Source organism: Bombus bifarius, unplaced genomic scaffold, assembly GCF_011952205.1.
Source record: "Bombus bifarius isolate JDL3187 unplaced genomic scaffold, Bbif_JDL3187 scf7180000008240, whole genome shotgun sequence".
Classification (NCBI taxonomy): Eukaryota; Metazoa; Arthropoda; class Insecta; order Hymenoptera; family Apidae; genus Bombus; species Bombus bifarius.
This window is the reverse complement of record NW_022884534.1, coordinates 1,118,966-1,144,594: the sequence shown is the minus strand read 5'-3', so window position 1 is coordinate 1,144,594 and position 25,629 is coordinate 1,118,966. Positions and strand designations below refer to the sequence as shown.

General features: G+C 30.8%; 3 protein-coding genes and 1 long non-coding RNA gene across 8 annotated transcripts in view; 2 read left to right on the top strand and 2 right to left on the bottom strand.

Moving 5' to 3' along the window:
- Window positions 1-87: 87 nt before the first annotated feature.
- LOC117211692 (thiamin pyrophosphokinase 1-like) lies at window positions 88-5,616 on the top strand. 2 transcript variants are annotated; one of them, XM_033455856.1, is made up of 7 exons: window positions 88-875; window positions 952-1,053; window positions 4,385-4,555; window positions 4,661-4,923; window positions 4,994-5,098; window positions 5,176-5,338; window positions 5,420-5,616. In XM_033455856.1, exons 1-7 carry the CDS (start codon window positions 410-412, stop codon window positions 5,578-5,580), a joined length of 1,431 nt encoding a protein of 476 aa, XP_033311747.1. In that variant the 5' UTR covers window positions 88-409; the 3' UTR covers window positions 5,581-5,616. The 2 variants fall into 2 exon arrangements, with proteins under 2 accessions (XP_033311747.1, XP_033311748.1); XM_033455857.1 differs by lacking the exons at window positions 88-875; window positions 952-1,053 and adding an exon at window positions 4,028-4,237.
- On the bottom strand, window positions 1,489-4,389 carry LOC117211693 (UPF0565 protein C2orf69 homolog). Of its 4 annotated transcripts, none has more exons than XM_033455859.1 (6): window positions 4,191-4,217; window positions 3,517-3,651; window positions 3,295-3,419; window positions 3,073-3,223; window positions 2,759-3,002; window positions 1,489-2,667 (listed from the first exon to the last, which is right to left on the bottom strand). In XM_033455859.1, the coding sequence occupies exons 1-6, from the start codon at window positions 4,191-4,193 to the stop codon at window positions 2,465-2,467; spliced, it is 861 nt and encodes a 286-aa protein (XP_033311750.1). In that variant the 5' UTR covers window positions 4,194-4,217; the 3' UTR covers window positions 1,489-2,464. The 4 variants fall into 4 exon arrangements, with proteins under 4 accessions (XP_033311750.1, XP_033311749.1, XP_033311751.1 ...); XM_033455858.1 differs by lacking the exon at window positions 4,191-4,217 and adding an exon at window positions 4,339-4,389 and having other exon boundaries at window positions 1,493-2,667; XM_033455860.1 differs by lacking the exon at window positions 4,191-4,217 and adding an exon at window positions 3,744-3,984 and having other exon boundaries at window positions 1,493-2,667.
- Window positions 5,617-8,476: 2,860 nt separating the features above from the next.
- The window catches only part of LOC117211689 (V-type proton ATPase 116 kDa subunit a), a 52,489-nt gene continuing 35,336 nt past the window's right edge, over window positions 8,477-25,629 (top strand). Inside the window, exon 1 of the mRNA XM_033455849.1 lies at window positions 8,477-8,657. The gene's annotated coding sequence lies outside the window, so the exon portion shown is untranslated. The remainder of the gene's footprint in view (window positions 8,658-25,629) is intronic.
- Window positions 8,524-11,304, bottom strand: LOC117211696. Its single transcript, XR_004488301.1, has 2 exons — window positions 10,655-11,304; window positions 8,524-10,507 (listed from the first exon to the last, which is right to left on the bottom strand). It is a non-coding gene; the product is annotated as an uncharacterized LOC117211696 (long non-coding RNA).

Sequence of the window (25,629 nt, the reverse complement as noted above, 5' to 3'; positions counted from 1 at the left end):
GTTACTATAGTAGCAATTAAAATTACAATTATGTTCATATCAAAGTTTGTGTTTAATTACGAATCATAAATCTTCCGAAGCGAAATTCGAACTGTTTCGATAATTGGAGTTGTAATGACTTGTAGATTTGTAGACAACTTCATTTGTGTAACCAGTTATGACAGATTAATTTTGCCTGTGTTCGAGTTCGAAGGAAACAGAATGAGTTATATGCTGTTTGTAAATAAACCGTGGTGTAAATGGTGTGATCGTTAATTATAAAAAACACATATTTTATGTGAATTTGTTATGAGATATATGAAACATATACTTGAAAAAAGAAACTACCCGATTAATATGAACAAAATTTTGATTTAAGAAAATTGATTGCTTATAACTTTTTTCCAATTAGTATAGGGAATCGGTAAATATGAAAATCGAAAGATTTTGGAAACGTCGATTTTTGCGAAAAAAGTTGAAATATACGTTAATTTGTGTATTCATAGTTTCTATTATTTTCGTTGCTCATCAGTTAGTTTACTTTAAAAAACTTAATCAAGTGACCGTAGGAAAATACATTAGTGGATCTGTACGAAAAACTAATTATATCGATGGTAAAATGAGTTCAAGATGGAATGAACCATTGCATTCAAAATTACTTCGCGATGAAAAAGGTCGAACTGTATCGTTACGTGGAACGCGTGATCAAGATATTTCAAAATACTTGCCAAATGTACGGGGGAAATTTGTTTGTTTTACTTCAAAAGACGAAATAGACTTTTTTAAAATTAATGATAACTACTGCGATTGTCCTTTGGATGGCAGTGATGAGCCTGGTACCAATGCATGTAATAATGGTGCCTTTAATTGTGAACTTTCATCCTTACAATTTATAGGTATACTTAATAATTTAAATTTCATTATATAATATTTATTTTTCTATTAATGACATTATGATTATTTTTGAACAAGTCCCAATAAAAATACCATCTTATAAAGTTAATGATGGATATTGTGATTGTTGCGATGGATCTGATGAATGGGCTGAAGTTAAATTATCACGCTTAAATAATGGTAACTATTTTTATTAAGAAAACTATATAAATTTAATTATTTAACGACAATTTGTTTCAGAATCTGGAAGTATAATTTACTATCGTACAAAATGTCCAAATAGATGCTAGGAAAATTCAAATTAATATCACAGAATATTTATTTTGTATGGATTATTATCTAAATTAATATCTCTATTTTGTAGATAAAGCTTTACAGTGTATCAAAGTTATTTTCTAAAATTTTTTTGTAAAATTTATATATTACTTGTAATATTATATAATATTAAGGGTATTTTACTTAAGTTATTGAAAATATATTTCAAAATTTAGTAAAAATTTTGTTTAGATGATGCATTAATAATATGTTACAAAATTTGTCATAAAACATATTTTATGTTCATATTAAGTTATCATATGAAAATAATATTTTAGCATTAATATATGATGCTAGATATATCATCAATATTTATTTTTATATTCACTATACATGCATAAATGTTGAATTAAAGAGCTAAATGCGATTTATAAAAAGAATTTGAATATAAATTATAATTAAAATTTTATATCATCTTGTTACAATTATGGATTTCCTTATTCAGTTGCTGTATGAACATACAATTTTTTAATTATACAGGGTGATTCCGGGTGGGTGATACAACAGGGCTGGCGATGATTCTATATGAAAAAATAAGCTGAAAATATAGAATAAAATTTTTTCATGCGATGCTTTCTTTCCGAGAAAATCGGATTTACTCGAATATATTTAAACTTGGCTAAGTACCGACTAGATATGAGCAAATCAACAGGAGGTTATTCTACACACGAAAATAAGTTAAAAATAAAATAATGTAAAATTAAATTTTTCAATTTAAAACCTTATTTTCAAGAAAATAAAGTTTAAACATGTTCGGTTAAGAACCTGATCTTGTACAAGCACAAGATACATTTTCAAATCTATTTTTCTCTGAGATAAAGCTTCCTGCAGAAAGATTTGTTTTATATTTTCAACTTATATTCATATGCAGTTTAGCCTCCTATCAATTATTAATTCCTCTTCAGTCCGGTACTAGCCAAGTTTAAGCATACTTGTCAAATCTTCAAACTTGATTTTCTCAAAAACAGAGCATCATATGAAAAAAATTCATCCTACATTTTTTACTTATCTTTTCACGTAGAGTCATCTTCTATCGGGTTACACATCCCTCCAGCCTCTCCCTTATATGGTAATACAAAATTGATATTTTATACTTAATTCAAATATTTCTATCATATGCTCTAGCATAAAAAAAATTTCTATGGAATGTGATACTGTACTTAAGAGGTTCATATATTTTCATATCACCTAATTAATGAAATCAAACATCAGAAATCATTATAGACTTTTTCCATTTAATGTTATCACTATAAATGACGTTACTGTGTACATAATATTACTGTGTATAATTCCGAATAACTTTAAGAACATTAAAATGATTTTGTAAACTTCTTGTTTTATCTGTGAAATGTAAAGTCCGTTTTATAGGAATTCCTAAATTTCGTAAAATATTACAAAAATGGCTTTCTTCTTCACCAATCCATGGACGATGAGAATCTTGAACTTGATATGGTGTAACATGAACATTAACATCTATCCCTACAATAATATATATCAACGTTTAATATAAAGTTAACAAAGCATTTAATAAATATATTGTAAAGGCTTCAAGCTCAATAAATAGTATTACTTAATTTTGCAAAAGATTCTAATATGGATTTCTCCACAATCCATGTATCCTTAGAACCTGCATGTCCACCATCCAACCACCACATGCTTTCAATAAGACGTATAAAGTTATTAATTTCAATATCAGGATCTAATTTATTTTGGTAATAATGAAACTCGTGGAGTAATTGATTTAAAACAATACAACCTTTGCTAAAGCCAACTAATGTTAGTTTTGCTTTCTCAATATTCAAGTGAGTAAATTCCTAAACATCAGATATATTTGTATTAATTAAAAATCATAAATTTACAGTTCATAATTTATAGTATGTATACCTTGTCTGTATTATATGTATTAATTCTATTTACAGAAAATTTAAGTAATTCTTGTAAATGTTTTAAAGCATTATATGTTGGACAAAATAATGGTATACCATATTCTTTTGATGGTACAAAGTTATCAAAATAACTTAACGTTTCTAATACCCTAAAACAATATTGCAGCTAATAATAATAAAAATCAAATATATCATTTTTAACATAGCTTATAAATATCACCTAGATGGTCGAATTAAAAACACATGTTTTTTAGGAAAACTAATAGTAAGTATCTTGGCTGTATTTTCTAAACTCCATTCTATATACGTTTTGCTACCTGCATGTTTCATGTTTTCTTGAGTGTCCTATAATAAAAATGTGTTCATATAAATATTTATACACTGTACTATATTATTGTTTAATAGAGCTATTTAATTTAGTTATGCAAAGCATTTTATGTACCTGAATATCACCTCCAAAATATAAAAGAACATCCTGACTTGATGGTAATATCGGGCTTGAATAAATTATATCATCAAATCGACCGGTAATTCCGGGAACATTTTTCCAAATCCAAATTTTAGATGACATAATGTTCCGAGATGATTTTATACAATAAGGTTAGAATAAAAGTAAGTATAATAAATTACATTATTATATTTATCCAATTTGTGAATATAACAAATTACATTATGATATTCTCCTAATTTGTGAATATAACAAATTACATTATCACAAAATTATTTTATAATTCCTTCACAATTATACACACTTGTTTAATGCTAATGTCTACTACATAATAATACGAATATTAGTGCTAAAGAACGGCGGATTTGTTAAATGGCTGCAATATTGTAGTTTTACTTGAATTTATATTTTTAACAATTTAGTACTTCAATGTAGCTGTTCCTGTTGAATAAAATTGATGTATTGAATAAAATTGACATATACGTAAGACGTGGAATATGATCAAATTTACTTAAGGATTCTATAAATTTTTGTGATGCCAAAGCATATGATCTTTATGTTGCAATAACAAAACGATATGCATTTAAATTTTTATATAAAATGGAGTTAATATAATTATTTTGAGTATAAAACATATGTATACAAATTATGTACAATTTTAAAAGTACCATTTTGAATTTGAGTTTCGTCGTGAATAAAGTCCAACAATTATTACGTAAGATATTACAAAAATAGAGAACGTCGATTTCAAATTTTATTACGTTTGCAGTAAATGTTAAATATTTTAATATTATTTAAATAATCAAAATTATGTGCCTTTAAATTGTATGACATAACCCAAATCTATACGTATCCTTTTCAGTTTTAAAAAGATATAAATCAAAGCTAGTCATGCACTGTGATTCAAACTTTACAACGGTGTGGGATCCTCTTCAAATATTTAATTATCATACACATTATAAGTACGCTGTTGTTATACTGAACAGTCCACTTTATTGGAAAGATAATACTTTACTTCAAATTTGGAAAAGAGGTATGTTTTCTGTGCTTAAAACTAGTTGAATAACAAATAAAGAAGATTACATATATTTGGCAATCTTTGTTAAAAATAATTCATTCAGAAGTGTATGCTATTCAGCTCAGGTTAATGTTACTGTTGATGGTGGAACGTACAGATGGCTACATTATTTAGAAGAGCAAGGTATTGATTTATTAAATGAAGATAATACTGAATATGTACCAAATTTAATTACTGGTGATATGGATAGTTGCTCTCCTTTAATTCTTGAAAAACTAAAGAGTATGGGCTCAATGATTATTAAAACACCTGATCAAGATCACACAGACTATACGAAAGCTTTGCTTCAATTGGGACAATATGCTAAAAAAGAAGATATAGAGGTAATGTAGAATATTTTATAAGATTTGTTGAGTGAATTATACTCAATAATGAGACCATTACTGTTTACAGTTAAATGGAATATACGTGTTTGCAGACACTTCAGGGAGATTTGATCATATCATGGGAAATATTAATACACTTTATAGAAGCGATAAGATTATTGAACATGTACAAGTAATTATTACTTGTTTAATTGTAACTTAGATTTATTTTAAGATATTTTCATTTATTAAATTTTATGCATTTTTTAGGTGATTCAAATTGCAAACAATTCATTGACATGGGTTTTAAGACCGGGTCTTCATAGTATAATCATTCCTAAAATTTTGGTAGAAAACAATAGCTGGTGTGGACTGTTACCAATTGGTGCACCTGTTAACAGTATAATAACAACTGGTTTGAAATGGAATTTAAGTATGTATTGATCAATTTAATGAAAGTGATATGTTTGAATCGGTTCAGTATTATAGAAAAAAAATGTGTTTCATCTCTTAGACAATGCAACATTACAATTTGGGAGTCTTGTGAGTTCTTCAAATACATATGACAATTGCTCTGAAGTAACTATAAATACAGATTCACCAGTGATATGGACTATGGGTATAGAACCACTTCAAAAGAATACAAGTAATTATGAAATATCACAAAATACTTGATGGCATTCTGTGTTAATCGTTTTTCAATATTTTCTGTACATTTGAAAATATGTGTTATAGAATTAATAATATTTATAATACTATAATATAATAATATGTACTTGAACATTTTCTAAAGTTGCTGTATATGCAACTGATGAATTTCATTATAATAGAGAAAGCTAGACAAATTTCTCTGAATTCAAATTACAAAAATATCAAAGTAGATATTTTTTTATTTGTTCAGCATAATTTATATTTATAAGCTTATAAGGTTTATGGAAAGTTAGATATTTTTTATATAAAGTTATAAAGGTTCAAGAACAATATTTCAAAATTTTGAAACTTTAGGTCTTACTAAAACGTTTTATTTTTTTATTATACGATTTTAAAAATATGTTATGCTTGTTGTTTAAATAACATGTAAAAGAAATGTATATACTAGATATATATATTAGACTCTTTGTTAATAACTCAAGTGGTACATTTGTTCTTTTCAACCATAATAATATATGATTGAAAAGTAGAAAATTTATAAGGTAAGAAGTAAACTTTTTAAGTTTATAATTTAATGCTGGTGTTTATTACCATGACAAAATTTGCAAAGGTAATTTATAATTTTAATAATTTTTATTTTGATATATTGTTGATATTAAACATGTAAATATGTTTGATCATTTTTTAATTTATATGTACTTAATAAAAGCTAAAATTTCATTAAGATAATACGCTAGAACTCTTTGGTATATTATTTATTTAATAATAATTGGCATAAGTAATTGTGTACATATAATAAAAGATGAAAATTCAAATTTACTACAATAGTTTCTTTTCCATTTGAAAATTCTATTTAAAAGCTGAATTTTTTATATGACATAAAATAGAATTGTATTTAAGAATTGTACTTAAGAAAATTATTTGTATAACTGTTATAAAAGATTATTTCAAAGCATTAAATAATTTGTAGTAATCTTCAATCCAGGTAAATTTTCGAAAAGGACAAAGAGACGGAATGTTTATATATAAAACCAAATTCCATTGACTATAAATCATGAAATTCAAAACTAGTATTTTCTATATTCCCCTAAATTTCACACTTTAAGTTATTAGTAACAGTAAACTATATTTTTGGATTAATACATAATGAAAATTGACATATTCTTTAAATGTTTCCTATGTTTAATCTTAGTCTTTTCTTTCGAGGTTATATAACAATTAGGAATATACATATGTATATAATTTGTATATAATATGTGTATTATATATGATCTATGGTGATTAGACATGTGATCGATGATTAGTTAGTCAAAATAATATTAATAAGTACCGGTCAATGGAGTGTTTCTCAATTAAATCAAGCATATAACGATAATAATGTGGTGTAAAAAGAAAAATTGAAAAATTAATGTTATAAAGGTCGGAAAATTATTAACTGTTTGTGTATATGTATGTACGCACATGAACAAAAATGATAATTAGTTGTCTTTATTTTGTTTAAAAAATGACATTGTACTATTGCACATATTAAGATGTAACTAAGTAAATAATGTCAATTCAAAATATGTATTTATTTATATTTATTGTATATAACACACCAATTATAGACTATGGATTTTGTAATTAAAAAATATCAATACATAAAAATCTCGAATTTTATCATTATCATTTTATAATTTTTAATTCCATACAAGTTGGATAGAAAAGACACTTAATATGTATGACGTTTTGCATGTATCTAAACTGTTTATGATTTGAAAAAACGACGTGACTGGAATATTTTAAATATAGATAAGTATTTAATCATCGGAATAGTTAAAAAATTCAATTATGGCATGATTATTTTCTAAATACTTATATTCACAACCCTATGTGTATAATATCCTGCATATTACAGTTGATAGTCCAATTTCATAGCTCTGTATAAAATTGTACATACGTATTTACTTTGGAAGAAAACAATCTTTATATACAGCTAATTAATCACAAGAGCAATCATAGGAGCCCTTCATTTCTGATTTATAATCTCCTTATAAAAGTCTTGTTTCTTATTTCAAATTGTTGAGCTCGATGTTCACGATTTATTTGAGCATCATATGTATCTAATTTGAAACTCGTTACTTCAACTGATTTGCTCAATGAAATCCCCAATGAAGTCCTTGACCGAGTCAATGGTTTCCGTAGAATCAATCAATTTGTCCTTTTAGTAGTGTCACCGTTCTTCCGTTGCACTCATAACGCGTTGCATTTAATAGAAGGATATACCACTACCAGTTTTAACAATAAGCTAGACGAACGTATGGTAACGATATAGAATTCCCTTCAAATTTTATATCTTCCACTTTTTTATTTCCCAAAAATCATCACAAATAATTTACTTTTCAGATATTTCAATTTGATGACACGTAATAGATACTAAGAGCTGTAGTTAAAGAGTAACGAATAATTTTGCTTATTATTATCAACTTTACTGTAAATCTTTATACTGGGTATGTGTCTGCGCGCGCGCGCGTACGTGACAAATCTTTATACATATAAAACTGTCTAGAATGTGTCTATCATACTCAAAGATAGCTGATAGTAACATGTATACTAGCAGTCATAGTTTATAATCTTCATTATTATTTAAAGTTATAATAATATAATACAATTATATTACAACTGTCAATATAATAATAATAATAATATAAAAATCGATGTATAATTTGATTGTATCTACATACTTACATTGTAAAATCAGCACGCACGTGCAGACGCGATTAGTCGAAGCGGGGGAAGTAAACCACTAAAATACGGACTTACGTGTGCACACACACACACACACACACACATACATGTCACAACGATCAGCTGTAGCGATGTTTACATTTGTTGGCATCCTCGACGACGGTGTACCGCATGGTGGGGTCGCGGCCACTGGCCAGTTTCTTGCGGTCTTTCGAACGGTTGGTATCGTTTTCGTCGTAGTTTTCTTAATCTAATTACTAATCATCACTGTTAATCGTTCGCGTGTTTACGGTGAAAGTTTCACAAGGATATAAAGTGTGGCGTGGTGGATGTGTCAAATGTGTTATCATTGGTCTAATAATCGAAAGAAATCGGTAAGTTGTTGAGATCGTTTTTGAGATATCTGAAAATATTTGACGTAAAGTTCATCGTGTAACTAATTGTAAGTACATATATACATTTATTTCAAATGGTTCACTGATATTACATACTGTACCATGCGTACTACACCATTACTGATTGAAATACGAAATATTATAAAGACGAGCAGCAAGGGTTCGTTGGTATACATATACATACATATATGCACATGTTTGAATGTATTCTATCTATCGTTCGAATTATCGAATATACATATTGTGTGTTACGTAGTCGTAGTACTAGTCGGTGCAGTCGGTTTTTCGTTACGCGATATCGCGTGGCAGTGCTGCTGCTACGCTGTTTCGCGGTTTTCGAAACACAAGATATGTGCATCGAACTCTTTACCGTTATCTCATCGCGTGCATTTTCGCATGGCTAACAATCATCGGCAATAACTCCTTGAAAGTACTTAATCTTCACGGACACCACTATGTGAGCGTTGTTTAATTGGACCTTGGTGATCTTCTATCTTAGGCTACGCGCATATTTTCCATCGATGGTAACTTTTCAATTAGCTTTCGGTCAAGGTGAACCGCGCCGCAAACAATTGTGTCGCTTCGATTCTTCCGTGACGTTTTGCGTGCTTTAACAAGAGTAGTGCCGTTTGGCCCGAGTACTGTGCCTTGCTACCAAAATGGTGTCAGACACCGAGTGTAAATAACCTTATGAACGTAAGAATAGACGTACGAGACGAATTGGGTTTATATATCTGTTGCGCCGAAGCCGAAGAAAGCGTTCTTGTGTGTATTAGACTCAGGGGAATAGTTGGTACGCGTTTTGGCAACCGTTCTTACTAGATTTCGCACAGATGTATCGAAAGAAATTTCTGACACGGTTACCTAGATTTTCGAAACGCCAATAATTAATTCATAATAGGTCGTAACGAAAATAATTCTGTTTTAAACATACGTTTCTTATTTAATTTTGAATTATTATTTAAATTTTAAATTTGAATTTTTGCTGAATTACAAATGATTAAGTACTTTGTGGAAATTTTAGAAACTTTTAAATCTATAACGTGTGTTAACGTACTAACGTTTTAAAGAAATATTTATATATTCATTTTAGACGAATAATTAATATGCGTTGCGTAAGGTATCAGAGACGTAAATACGGGTCCATAAATTTCAATCTTTTAAGTTATTTTAAACGCAGGAGATAATTTTAACAAATCATTATCAGGAATTTGAGCGTTATTGCGTCGCGTAGGCTTATGTTGGATATTTGCGTTAAGAGATTATTAACATTCTCAGCTTTTTGAAAAATCATATCAGTAAGAATGTGTTTCATATAACGTTCACGCGAATTAAATTTTAATGTATGCGTTATATTATATGTAGGCATGGAAACGATTAATATATTATTTAAAATCATTAAAAAATTTCTATTACTTCGTACATTTATACTAAATCTTGTACTTGTAGGTATATGTATATATTTAGGAGTCATAATCAAAATGAGCGTAAATTAAAAAATATTAGATAATATAAATAGTTTCTTAATATTAATATTTAATTAATTATTCATAGATACGACTGAGTAGAAATAATATCAGAATATGATCTGCTACAATCAAATAACTCCATTACTTTCATATTATTTTAATAACTTCATTACTTAAAATATAATTCTTAAATAAACGAAATATGCTTCAGAATCAAATTCTAGGATTGAAAGCGCATACACAGTTAAATAGTGATAAAAGTAAAATATTAGAGAAGTTCGTATAGCGTGATATAAGAAATCTTAACTCTTGTCGATGCCGATATAGACGATACAGTTAACCATAAACTGTAGTATATTTCTAAAATGAAACAAGAGTGAATAAAGGGTTAAACATAGTTTATACCTAAACACTCTTATTTTATAGTTATACAGTACATATACATTATATATATGTAAAAGTTACAAGATACTTGGTAAAAGATTAATATACAACATGAATACTAACCTTGTTTCATATAGAAATTAAATGAAATCGAATAAAATATACAATGTTTTTGGGATATATATATAAAAATGAAGTAAACTACACAGTTTTCTTTGTTCTTTTTTCTCTACTCTCGCCGTCGCATCGCTCTCTTCACACAGCTCTCTAGTCGACTAATCTGTTCACATTTCGTACCCGCTCATGCTCGTAACTTATAACACATAGTGTCATCTTCTTCATGGCAACCTCTAATAACAAAATTCTCTAGGAGTATACTAAAATGATATTCTTCCAACAAGTCTCATAACAGTGCTAATGAAATTTCACAATGTTTCGTCTAACGTACACGTAATATGTAAATTTGTAAAGGGTGTCTACAGGTGTTGGAATATTTTCACGAGGTTATGTACATGATATGTATATGTATGAGAATATTCTATTGCAGGTGTTGAAATACTTTTTGAGCCACTGTGTATTACTATCGAAGAGTTACGCGAGATGTGTCGTCGTGTGTAGCCATTCGCGACAACGAACGAGAACATTGTACGAACATACAAATGAATTGCAGACGGTGTTTGCGTGTAGTTGAAGTACGAAATCTATGCGTACAAAGTTAGAACGATCGTACGAGTATTTGCGCGCGCACACGTTCGCGGCCAGCTGTGTGAGAACAAAACTTGGCGCCGTTGTCTTGCATCAGCGATGCTAAAGTAATAAGGCGGTCGTGAATGTCAACATCGTCTAGACAGGCGGTAGAATCTTTTGGCAGGTAGAAAGAGCGGAAAATCTAGGAGCGTCTGACTGCAAGACGTTTTTACTAGTCGTATTCCCTTCTTCTCCATCCTTCCTTTTTTAATTAGACATAGAGTCCGCTGTTAATTCACCACCGTCTGCGTCGCGTTGCGTCGCAGAAAACACTGAGATATAAATAAAGCGGATAATATCGATTTTTCCAGGCATAGGGGAATAAAACCGAAGGGTGACCGTCGCAGGAATTGCAATCGATACCATTATCGTGTCAATCATCTGTTCCATCCTTTTTTACCTGTTAATAATCGTACAAGATTTTCACGCGAATTACATTTTCTGAATACTTACTATAGGATACTGTCATAAATCATAAACATATTATACTTACTATCTCTCAAAAGTATCCCAACAGCTGCTCATTTTTGGCAATATGTAACTTAATGACAGAATAAAAAATTATGTATTGATAAATATGTAATGATTACGCTCTGTATTATTATTTTACTATTATGCCATGATGAAATTAGGTTTAAGTAAGTAATAGATATGTAATGACATTTGCGAGAATAAATCAAAAGATTCAATGACAGTGTGTAATATGAGCTTGGTATTAAAAATAACGTTTGATAATAAACCATTAAATATTCCGGCTTATTAATATAATGTAATGTACTTTGGTAACATCTATCAAGTATCTTGTTTCAATGAATATTTTCCGATTTATATATCTACGAGGACACATTCAATTTTATTTTAAACTTTATTATATATATATATATATATATATATATATATATATATATATATATATATAACTGTAATAATTGTGGCTTACTATAGAACTAATAAAGTTTCAAATTACTTTATTCAAACTTCTATAGTATTGCATATATATTTATAAAAGATTCCTACGGATATTCAAATCCTTTCGTGATCCACTGTACATAATGTATGGGTGAATGAGAATAAGTCTCTCGTTGTCGATTAATCAAACTCCGTTCGATACTGCGGAACTCGGCGGATGAAATCCTGTAATTTTCATGATAATCATAGACTTGGACAACTTTGATGTTGCGGATAAGATGAAACGAAGGAAACAGGGAAAATGTTGTCTGGAGAAAGTGAAGTTTAAATTGTAAAGAAAAAGCATATTTTAATAATTAGTGTTTCTTTTCGATACATGTACGTTCTGCAGGTATTTGATAAATTTTGTTTATCTAGAGATCGAAACTGAAAAGGGAGACGTTTCGTTAAAAATATGATGTTTTAATAAATACCGAGTCATTTATCACTGTTTTAAATGTTGTTATATCACGAAAAAGTTAATTTCCTTCCTCTCGAACAATTTTTTCCATTCACGACGATTAATCTTCTTCTTTATTTAATTGAAATAGAACACAATTGTCATAATATGTATTCACAAACGTTTCGTATAAAACAGTTAATGATATAACGTTTCGTGTAACACGCATAACATATTCGTAAAATGTGTGTATCTACAAGTGCTGGAATACTTTCGCGTGACTGAGCAAGTAATAGATGATTTATGATAAAATACATAGAAACAAAAAAACAGCGAGAAGCATTACCTTTGTACTATCAGCACATGTCATAATATTTATGTTCATCGTTGATGAGGTTAGGTTGGGGTTAGATATTTATATCTATACATTTCTGAGTGTATAATTCTTAGTTTACGATAAATATTGCTTAAATGAATTTATCGATTTCAATTTATTCGTTTCATAAGAATCATAAAGATATTGTTTGAATGTTCGCTTCACGTTCAATATAGAATATTCCGTGATACCTAAAATGCATCGTCGGACGAACTTGATAATACCACGGGCGAGTTGATAACACGCGAGACACGATTTCCAGATTGAAGTTGGTTCGTTTGCGTAGTTAGTAGTTTCACCGTTCGACATTTCGATTTGAAATTACCGGAATGTGGACTATCCAATAAAAGCGGTCTTCAACTCGATTGCAAATAGTTAAAGACGGTCGTTGCATATTTTCCATACCTTGCATCAATAAGCAACACTTCTCGTCTTGTTTCCTGTTTCTCGTGAGACGATTGCTATGCACGAACGCCTTTATGCGAAGCATATTTTTTTTAATCCTTAATCGTTTCTCGCATAATACACTAGAGCACAAATGCAAATGCGATGGGGAAAAACGTTACGTGGTATCGATAGTCGGTCACTTGAAATATCATTAATAATTAATGTATTTCAATTTTATTGTATAATAAACATACGTAGTGAAATTTTCTCAGTATCTCGCGATATCTTAACTGTACTTTATGAAACCGAACACAACCAATCAAATGAATGTTATAAAGAGAAGTTAAGGATATGAATTTGTGTAACAACTTTTCAACAGATAATTTCTTTTATGGAATTCACCTGTCTGGAATATGCAGTCAGTCACAAAACTCTATCTACGTCCTATAAGTATAAAATATTGTAATAGGAACATCAACTCTACGAATTTTTTGGACATGTTAAGAGATATGTATGTATATTGTTAAAATGATGAAACACAATTTATTCGCTTTCATCTTTATTAAAGGAATGGAAGTAAAAAGATATAAAATACAATGTTGTAAAAATTACATACATTTGTGATACGTAGGTGAAATCTTAAAAACAATGGGCTTAATTAAATAATTATATTAATATCTTGTATTTTATGCCGCTATCGAATTTTACTAGAGTGCCGGAAATCTAATAATTAAACTGTAGATATTTATGTAAATTTATATTTTTATAAACACTACTGAAAAATAAAAACTAAGAGGTTAAGCGGCATTTTATCCGTGTGATATATTATACATGTACAGGATATTCCGCATAAAGTGGACAAGCGACTAGTGGATGATCGATACGTACAAAAATAAGCCTAAAATGCAGGATAAAATGTTTCATTTAAGGCTTTCTTATGAAATATATTACGACAAAATAATGTTTTTTGTGCATTGTGTAACATTCCTAATCCCTTTCACATTCACAAACGCAAGGTCTTACAAATTTATTTTTATGCAAATCATAGCAGTTCTAATAAAAAGGCACACACGAGTTATCTCGTCCAAAGCCTCGCATGAACATTGAGACATTTTCAGACAACGCGAGGTATTTCGTCCTCCAATGCGAATTTTATTCTACATTTCATTTTCACACGTAGAATCGCCGCCTTGTCCATTATACGCTTGATACCCTATATGTATTTGTATATTTATATATAATCTTTGGTTACGTATTACAGTAGCTGTACATAGTACAGTAGCACTCGGTAATATGTATGTACATATATATGATTTATGTTTTACAACTTAATATCGTATATGTAATTACAACTTATAAATTAGCTAACTGAACGCGTGCTCTTCACATTGTACGCGGAAACTTGTTGCAACGGAGAACATTCTTTTATTCCATTGCTTCGTGCACGTACGATGTACACCGTGCGCGACCACCAGGTGGCGCCAATATATCACAATCTACGAATATTAACGATTACATATACAACAACGATAAGGAGTATTGCATTTTAGATATTTTATATAATCTTGCATGTGTATTTAAATTTTAAACAATAGACAGTAAAAATAGATTACATGAATATCTTTATACCATAGATACGTAGAATGTCAATAGGCGAGGACGTTGCTTTATCTTGCATGACATCGAATAGAAAATTTAGTTCTGATAAAAAACTCGTTTCGTTCGCGTGTTCGTTACGTTTCGCTTTTCTTACTCTCATAAAATTTTACCCACACGCGATTCGGTCTATGTCATGGTTAATACTGTATCACTGGATTTCTTCAATAACTGTTTAGTAATTCTAGGTTTCTATGGATGGCTGCATTTGTGACGCACCAGACAACATCAAGCATTAATTTGACAACAAGGTTGTTTTGGAATCTTTATTGAATCTATATTAGAATCTAGAATTTTCAAATTTGAATTACTGACTTCTGACTTCGCACTGACTTCAGGATAGTTTTATAGATATTTAATTTGTCGTATAGTGATAATTAAGATTTCATATTAATTAACCAGTAAATTTTACGTAGTTTGATATGCAGCTCTTCCCTCTTGGTTTTTATGTGCTCTTCCATTACATTAACCTTCTGTTCAAATGCATTCCAAGGTACATACCGGACTCTACAAATGGCAAAAGTTGGTCATACAACTTGACACTGGGACAGTTCCCTTCTCTTCTAGCAAAAGTGATATGCACAGAGTTTGTTTCATTGGCTTATATTTGCCACGTATTCAGTCAGCCTTGTGTATGTCTCTAATTCCTTTCTCAAACATTTTAGATGCTACCTTGGGATCTCGATTAATTGCGAATATCGCTATATCATTGGCGATCGTAGCTACCGTAATATTTCTTCGTATAGAAATTCGCGTGTACAACGTGTACAATGTACAATATACAACATTGACCCAAATAACCTCGTGGCACTTCAGATATGATGGGATAGGATTTCGATAGCTTATGGTCATGTTCGTGACATATGTAAAATCGTCTATTGCTTAAATGCGATTTCAAAAGTAAAAAGTACTAGAAAGTATTAGAATTATTTAAATTTTCTAAAGTTGACAGGGGTGGCAGACTTTGAGACGGAAACTTGTATATTTAGGACCACTGTTCGGCGGTACGTCTTTTCCTCTAGCGCGTTTGAGGTTACTCATTGATTTGTTCAACCGGTAAGTGATTATTTTTAAAACCGAACATATGGATAATAAATCGTCAAATAAAATTACATTACGAAAAAGCTCGCATCAAAAAATCCAATCATTTCAACGACGAATTACCCAGATATTTATTGTTTAATAATATTAGATTGTCCGAAAAGTTTCTTTCGTTTTACAAGGAAATAATAGATGCACAACATTTTTTGTTTTATATTATTTTATTGAATTATACAGGGTTTTATTAAAAATTGTTTTTTTAATTTTTTTTTTTAATTTTTCTATCGAGACAACCATCTACAGTGAGATCCGTTATAACGTACCGTACGCGTACCGAGCGAAAATTCAAAATCGATTTTCTCGAAAACAAAGCCTCGAACGAAAAATTTTTATTCTATATTTTCGACTTCTTTTTTCGCGTAGAATCACCCCCTATCCGCTTGTGCCACCAGTTACCAACCACCCTGCATATGATCAGAACATGTTCTATTGGAACAAAATGTTGTGTATTTATTATTTTCTTATAAAACGAAAGAAACTTTTGGCACAACCTAATATATATAGATAATACCTGGCGATCTTAAAAATGAAGATGTTGTAGGCATAGGTATAACGATAAATCAAATACGTATACCTGTGATGTGAGAATGTTTACGTAATTTGGTAAATTGTATAAAATGTTATGTTATGATGACAAGTTAAACGGTTTCTAATAAATAAAAATATCTGCTTCTCTCAACAAAGAAAAAGATACAAAGGGGATTCGCCGCTTCGTTAGTCACGAAATCTTATATACACTCTGGAGGCTGAACTTTATATTTACATATATTCGGCTTGTCCAAAAGTACTGAAAAACGCAACATTGTCAAAAGATCGTATCGTACTTAAGTACACGTCAGCATGAAGTGACTTTGAACTTACTCGGTATCTATATCTACACATAGTGTGTGCATATAAAATGTGTGTGAGTATCTGAGCTAATCTTAAAAAGCGTTGCTTATGATGTCGAATAAGGTTTAACTGTACGAAAGATTTCTTGCCTTATACTGCCCAAAACCGTTAAAGACATATACATGCATGTATGTATTAGAACGATGCGTATGGAAGAATTGTTGAGTATGCGAAGTTTAGAAAAGGTCTGCGACACCATACTTGTATGTAGATGTCTCTAGAAGATAGTCCACGGTAAGCGTTTTTATGTTATAGTTTCGTTGATTGTCCGATTTCGATGTGGTTTTTTTCATTGTTTCGAACAGTTCTTTGGGAGTATATCTTTAAAGTATAAAGCACCAGAATATGACCATAGGCAAGGGGGTTGAGTAGGAGTCAAAAATACGAAACACAGTTTACGGATATTCGCAACGCAACACGCAACGGCGACCTTGTTAGCTACGATCGTATTTTGTTTATAATCACTGCCACGATATATGTATATAACGAGGCAATACGATCCCTCCTCCGAGCAATGTCTTTCTCTTTTCGACGTGTGGCCGAAGTCAGAAGTCAGAAGCTTTACGATTCACGAGTCTCGACTTCGCTGTATGCGTCTGTGTGGTAATCGGTGTTGTTCCACGGACCGATAGAAATTTACGAAATAGTTAACCGTATTATTACAAGAAAAAAGAAAAGTATGTATGTATATGTGTGAGGTCTTGGGTAAAGACCGGATCAGCATATTTCCAGAAGGAATTAAACAAATATTAAGTATTAAATTGATAAAAGTTTGGGAATGAAGTTACATCAGAAATTACAAAAATTCTGATTTCGATTCAAAAAGATCGGAAAACATTAATACGATATTATGGTTATCTATGTTTTTTTGAATTCTTGGATGGTATAACAAGTATACGTAAATTTTTATGGAATTTTATTTTCTATTTCTTTGTATAGCAACTTGTATTATTATTCTCTCGAAAACGAAATCTCGGATAAACAAACGTTACATTAAAATTTTCTACTCATTTCTTCACAGAAAATTATCTCCTTTCCGGTTGTATGAACAACAACTTTCACTTCACCCTATATTTTGCTATTTCTTTCGTTGGTATGTTATCGACCGTTTCTAGTACTTATCCATTTGTGATAATTTGTGTAGCTTTAATCCTTACTATGGTATATTATACAACATCGGAGCCAATAGAAAAGATTTCTTCTAAACAAAAATTTTTGTCGTCATAGAAAAACTCGATTGAATTAAAAACGATGTAGAGTCTAGAAGCAAGTTAAAAATTGTCCATCGTAAATGTTTATACTTGAAAATTCAGGTGGTCTACACAGTTTAGTTGCTCGTTGAACAGGCTTTTTCCTTGAAAACTCTGAAACTTTTAGCTGGTTTTGCACCATATAGAAAGAAAAGAGGCCAGACGTTGCGTTGTTTCCAAGTAGGTTGCAAGTTTATGGCACGTTGCTGTTTCGCACGTACACGTCAGATTAATGTACTCGCACACAATGGGGGATATCTAAATATACTCTGTGAAAATATTTTTTGGAGGCAGAACTCGGACACGCTGCATAAGAAGTATATTTTCCTTTACGTTTCGAGGGCTCCGCTAGATTTTTCCTCGCTGAAGATAAAATTACACGCTTGCGTTGCCAGGAATGCGTGATTGATAATGATTGTTCCGTTCCTTCTTCTCTTACAAATTCTTACGCGTACGTAACTCTATTTATTGGCGTTATTTGGAGAATGATCGTAAAGCAGTATCTTTGTTACGAAGCAAATAATTACCTAACATATCGACTGATAATTAGCATGTACAATATATATATTGTATTTAACAATTTTTCGAATCGACGATATTTATAGAAATATTTGCAACTAGATGAAATTTTATTATTCATTGTTTAACACAGTATATGTTCTTGATCGAGATTTCGTTTCATCTAGAGAGGCATCTGGAAAATTATTCTTTTGAAAGTTGACCATTTGATTCTAGTATAGAGTATAAGCAGTATTTCAATAATATCTATAAAATTGCAGCTATAGCTAAAGGAATAATATAATGAATTTTATTTTTTTTTTTTTTTATTTATTCAAAATAAAAATAATTTTGTATCATGGCTACTTATACCAATATCAGTCAAAATGACTGGTACTTGGTAAACTGTAAAATGGTCCTACAATCTGTTTACCGAATCCGAATCAACCAGTTTCCTCGTTTTGTATAACTTCCCACACAATTTTTACCACATGTCATTCGATATGATGGTGTCAATTATCAGGAAAATTCCGGGTCGATCATAATGCTAACAGTAGAACTACCACATCAGTCAAAGTGACTGATCTGACAATTTCATAAATGTGCCAACCCTCATTTAGGGATCATGGTCCTAGATGGGTTAGTAATACCAAAAATGTATTGGATAACATGGAATTCCTTTTGTAAGAAAGTAATAAATCAATAAATATAAGAATATTCTATCGTTACGTATTTTTTAAAGACCAGTCATTTTGAATGGTTTTGGTAGAAATATCTCCTTTATAACGTTTTTTTTTTTTGTATCAGAGTCTGTAACAAAAATTTAAAAAATATCTTTTGTAGATTTATGTCAGTTATATGTATATATTATACATGCTCAAACTACAAACGGTTGAATATAATATATATAATATATGTATAACTTTAATAATAAATTTAAAGAATTTTTCCTCTTCTGATACCTGCCTCTCCCTTCTGCATCAATCGATCACGATGAAATTTTCGATCCATATATCAGTAACCTATATGTTTCTTCACTAGAGTCAACATAAGTAAAGTTTCTATAACATTCCTGAAAATGTAACACCGAAAGACGAACAAACCTTTTACGTAATCATATCATTAATCGTAATTTAATATTCGAATAATGTATAAAATAGTTATAATATAAATATGCAAGGTAAAAAAAAAACAAATAAAATTTACATAAAGTTCCAACGAGATTCTTTATGAATAATATTTCTGTTCAAATACGTTAGATAAAATAATGTAATAATAGTAATTATTTACAAAGCGGACTACTTTATCGATTTCAATGATCCTGAAATATGTTGTCGAGGTCAACGTTCTGAATAACCTTCTCCTATGCATGTTACCGTCGGCCGGCCTTAGTTTCCGTGATATTGGCAGAAAGCTTCAGTTCAATTTACGTTACGATTTCATTTCGTTCTGGCATAGACGGACGCCGTGAGGCGTTCGTACTTTTATATAACTCAACCTAACGCATCTCCGACAAATCATTTTCAGCTCACATGAGAAGGAAAAATCAATGGCCGAGATAATTATTTGGCCTTCTCGCGGCGCGTCCGTAACGCGCAGATAACGCTACTGTGAAATAAGTTGAGATATTATTAAATAGTAAGAAAGACACAATTCGTGTTAACCATTATGCTATATTATGTTATCTTATATATTTATCTTACATATTACGCTATGTTATTAGAAATTAGTAAATTTATTGTAAAAATATTAGTGTATAGATTAACGATAAAACTGCTATATTTTACGCCTGTGTTATATTATATAATAAGTCGTAGGTATAATTGATCGCTTGAGAGACGCTGGGTGTAAAATTTATTCCGAAAGCGTTTTGTTCCAATGTCCTGCTTGCATTGCAGTTACTTAATCAGGAGTCTGATGATGCAACAATATAATTTTGCTGTAGGATGTTTAATAGCGTTCTGACATTGAAGCGTTCGTACTTGTCAGTATTAGATCGTTAATGAATTTAAATGCAATTCTGACTAATTGCAGGTACATACATTGAAGTAGTTTTCCTTAAATACATCGTTACGTGTTATGTTTGAAAATTTCACATAGTTTAAAATTCAAGGCCCTGATAATTAATTATTAGAGTAGGTTAAATTAATTTCGTTTGTTCACATGCCAATTAACAAAATTTAACATATTCGAGATTTGTATATTCTAGTTCTATGTGCGCATTTATGTAAACATATCATTTTTGAAAAATTTGCACTGTGTGTTCCTATACAATTTCGAATAATTAATTGAACTCGTTACACGTATCGCACATCTACATTCATTAAAAGTGTTACAAACAAAAATGATGCAATTTCGCGTTTGTTAGAAAGATATGAGAACCGTCGAAGAAGGACTAAGAATGAAAAATGATAAAAAACGATATTTGATCGTTGTTTCGTACAGTTTATTTTCTTTTCCGCCAACGTCACGTATTCGGTAAATAATTTTTTGTAAGTTTGCATATAGTTCACTCTCCTTGAAAAAACTTGTTCAAGTCGTGTCACTTCTGAGATACGACCACCACAGCGCGTGATTCTACGAAGTTAAATCGGTGCAGATCTGCTTAAAAACAATTGCCGCAAAATTAACCTCTATATTTACGGTTAAACTTTTTTTACTTGCATCGTATTCTACCCGTCACGAGGACCGAACTTGACAAAGGAACCATAGGTTATAAGCAATAAAATCGTGAGCGATTTTCTGCGAAAAATGATGCTAAGGTATCGTTTACGATATGTTTACATTTCACAGTCGGATAGAACGTGAATAATATGATATTAACGAGGAGACAGGAAAATAATTTCTCGACGCGTAAGATAGGCCCTAAATACTTGGAATCGACTCCTCTGTAAAGCAGATTCATCTCTAAGATTATCGTATTGCCGGTAGCCGGAACCGTAAATCGTCGGTCATCAGTCATCAGTATTAGGTTCGCTTATAGCAGTTTTGAGTGGTGATTGGTGGATGGTACGGTAAGGACTAGCGTGGCTCTATAGCTTGTCCAATGAGACGAGGTAGTAAAGATAAGGAAACGCATTGGCTGCCACGATGAAACGCTACTTTATGTTTGCTTACGTTTACTTGTGTTTATGTTTAAACGCCTCTTCTCGTTGGACAAACTGTAGAGCCACGAATGTAATATAGTTTCTTAGGGTGGCGACAAGGGGCCCAACGACGCTCTGTATTGTCTGGGGTTCGCGTGCACACGACTGTACGGGGCCAATGACACTCCCATGACACGCGAAGAGCGATAAGGGTTTTAGCTACAAGGACAGACTGCTGAAGCTTCTGTCGATAAATCAGAAGTTCAGCGCTTAACCTTCGCGAGATCCAGATCACCTAACATCGATATACATATTATCTAAGCACCTAACTTTACGATATTGAATTATTACAGAATTAACAGAGGAAGAGGTCTTACATTTTACTCAGTTTTTAATAAGATTTTAGAGAAAAGTGTTCAATGTATGTATTGTACAGAATATAGACTATCAATATTATTACTATCTTTATTATTACTATTATATACATGTATGTATAACAAGTATCAGAACGTAGCGACATGCAAAAAACCATTGATGAAGATATAGTTAAATGATCTATTAATATACATATAGAGCTATATACTATAGTTGATTTATAATTTGCATATACGCGATAATAAAACGGCATATTAAATACTTTTCTGGGACTTTTTATGATATTATTAGTGTTTCACAGATTGTTCTTAAATCAGTAGTCGAATAATGAAGTCTAGAAAATATATGTCTAATATCGCTCTATTTTTCACTAACAAAGTTTTGAAAATATAGGTTTCTATCGTTCGTTTCTTTTTCGATTGATTATTTCTATAATTATAAAATATCATACTGTCTTGTCAAGGAGACTTCGGCAATGTTAATTTGTTATATAATGGAATATTCTTAGCTATATCTCAAATACACCTATTATAAATCTATTTCGTATAGCATGTCGCAAATCTTTGCCATATTTACGACAAACATTATGGCAGGCAGGCAGACACAGTGAGAATTGAAATGTAGTGGTATAATTGCTATATTAATAGATACAATTTCCAATTTCTTAAGAAATCTACAGATCTTCTAGAAACCTTCTTTGCGAGAGAATAATCCAAGAAATATCTAAAATCCTACGAAGCAAAATAATTGGCAGAATGCTAGGTATTCGAAATTGCATCTTTTTAAGTTCTTTCGTAAAAGATTTTCCTTAGCTTTGATTACTCTGTAATGCTAAAATACACGCTTCTGTAACTTTATCTGTTAGAAAGCAAAAAAATGGTATAAAAAGATAAATTTTCCATTGTTAACCATTTAGCTGTTCTTGACGAGTATACTCGTTCTGAAGAAATGGCAATATTTTGTGTTACAACGAGTCCTGTCAGTATTAAAATCAAAAAATAAAACAGTCGTTTCGTTACAACTTAATTCCATATCATAACAGCAATATGCACTCTGCGTTTGACGAGTATACTCGTCGTCGCTTACTTTCAACAAGCTTTCAAAGAGTTAACCGATTCAACAAAGATTCATATAGAATTTCATAGAATTTTGGACAAACTATTAAATAATTTTAAATACACACTATCAAATTGTTAGGATTGTTGTTATCAAAAAGTTACGATTAATACCGTTTCTCAATAATAATTAGATTAAAATACTAGAGCGAAGACGATGGAATTTCAAAGGAATGAGGATCGAGTGCGCATTTCCAGATTTTGCAGATACGATTTCACAAGAGTCTCGTAACTTGTCACACATTCCCTAACGTACATATGTGTGTTACACTCGGACAGATGGTCTGTACGATTATTGAAGTCACTCAGCTGTTGATTGTCGTCCAAGGCTCCTGCTACTTAAGCATTTCGTGCGAGTAGTCAGCGTAGGTTGTTCGCCAATAACTCGCTTGCTCAATTCAGCGTACGTGTCTCTTACAACTATTATTCCACTCGATTTTGAAAAGAACGTAACAACCTTCCAAAATCCTTTGATCGAACGACACATATTTTTGTTTAACGATAGATAGCATTCGAAACAAAATGCACTCAGAAGCTGAGTACCAATAAAATATAAAATTACAGTGAGTCAGTGTAAACTCACGAAAATAGTTAAAAGCAATAATGAGGTAGAACATAGAAAACTTTTATCGATACATATATTATATTTGTTATAGATTACAGGAAAATTTTTGAAATCTTGTTAACACTTTAACGAGATACGAATATCGTAAATTATATTGGTAAGATTTGAAACTAATGTAAAATATATATATATATATACCTAGAAACTACAAAAGATTTATTGCAAACATAGATTCATATATAGTTAGTAAAAGATTAGTATAAAGCGTGAATAGTTATCTTAAACATAAAAAGTCCAGGCTTAAAAGGAATTATTCTAGTTATAAATTCAACTGCTTATGATTATCGATATCTTTAGTACTGTAGATTCCGTTTACCCGATTTGCGCGTTTGAGGCATTCTATTGCTTCGTTTGCATTACGTTTGGAGTGGCTTACAATCCCTTCGTGTCTATGTTGCCTCCTACTCCTTGGTAGGTAGTACATATATACATATCCTTCTCTGATTTCTGTATTTTCTGCAGTCGATAATTATACGTATGCTCGACTATAAGTGGAATGTGACAAGCTTCACACGTTACTCTTGATTTCGTCGTATTTTGAGCCAAAAAATCTTCCTGATAAATTCTACCTCGACTGTAGTATAAATTTAGATCCGTAGCATATAGTTTTTTATCATTAATGTGTTAATGATTAAGTGATAGTTCATCGTGATGTTATTCATTTCCTTTAAATTTCGTAAAATTGTAAAATCTAGACGGATCGAGTTAATCCATGAAATTCGTAACCGTAATGTTAATTTGCCATCGATCCGTGTACTTTAATTACATTCGTGTATCATCGATACACTTGCTACTTATGAACAGCAGTGTAGTAAGCGCATGGTATTACCAATTAAAACCGCAGACGAAGGACTGGTTTCGTGGCCCACATTTGACGTTTACTTACCTATTCCAATAGTTAGAGTTACGTTACACGATATTCTCGATGAGATGGATGGTATTCAACTTCGTTACGGACAATGTGTTCACGTATCGTTTGAATCGTGATAAAAATAATGATTTGCTGGAGAAAGAGAATCTTATTAGAGAAAACATTAGCAAGTTTCTTTTCGTATATGTCAAGTGTCAACCGATTGCTGTTTTCATTGTTTCGTTCCATTCTTCTTAAATTACAATGAACTGTTGTTATTCTTGTGGGACATGTTATTTCTCGAAATAGCTCTAACATTGATTAATAAATAAAAGGAAAATAATTACACCTCTAAGCTTATTTACAAACTTGATTGAATACTTTTACTTACTAATTTATACATTGATTTATTTATTTATTCGCTGGTTAAATTGTTTACATTATCATTTCCTGATTAAATTGTTTATTAATGAAATTGTAAATAACTAGGGATGTTCCGGTGCAAGTAAATACGAGTACATATTGATACTTTCGATTGCGATACCATGCCCCCACTTAGTATTGAAGGAAAAGGTACTCCTATCGAATGAAGCGAGTACCGATACGAAAGTATATAATCAACACGGTGAGCGTATCCTGGGGAAGTCGCATGTCTGTGCACATTGTACAGCCTTAGCAAACATAGCAAAGTCGTATAAAGAATCCAGTATGTATGTGTATAAAGATGATCAATGGTGATATATGATACATTAGTGAATCAGTGAATCAGTGAATCAGTGAATCAATGAATATG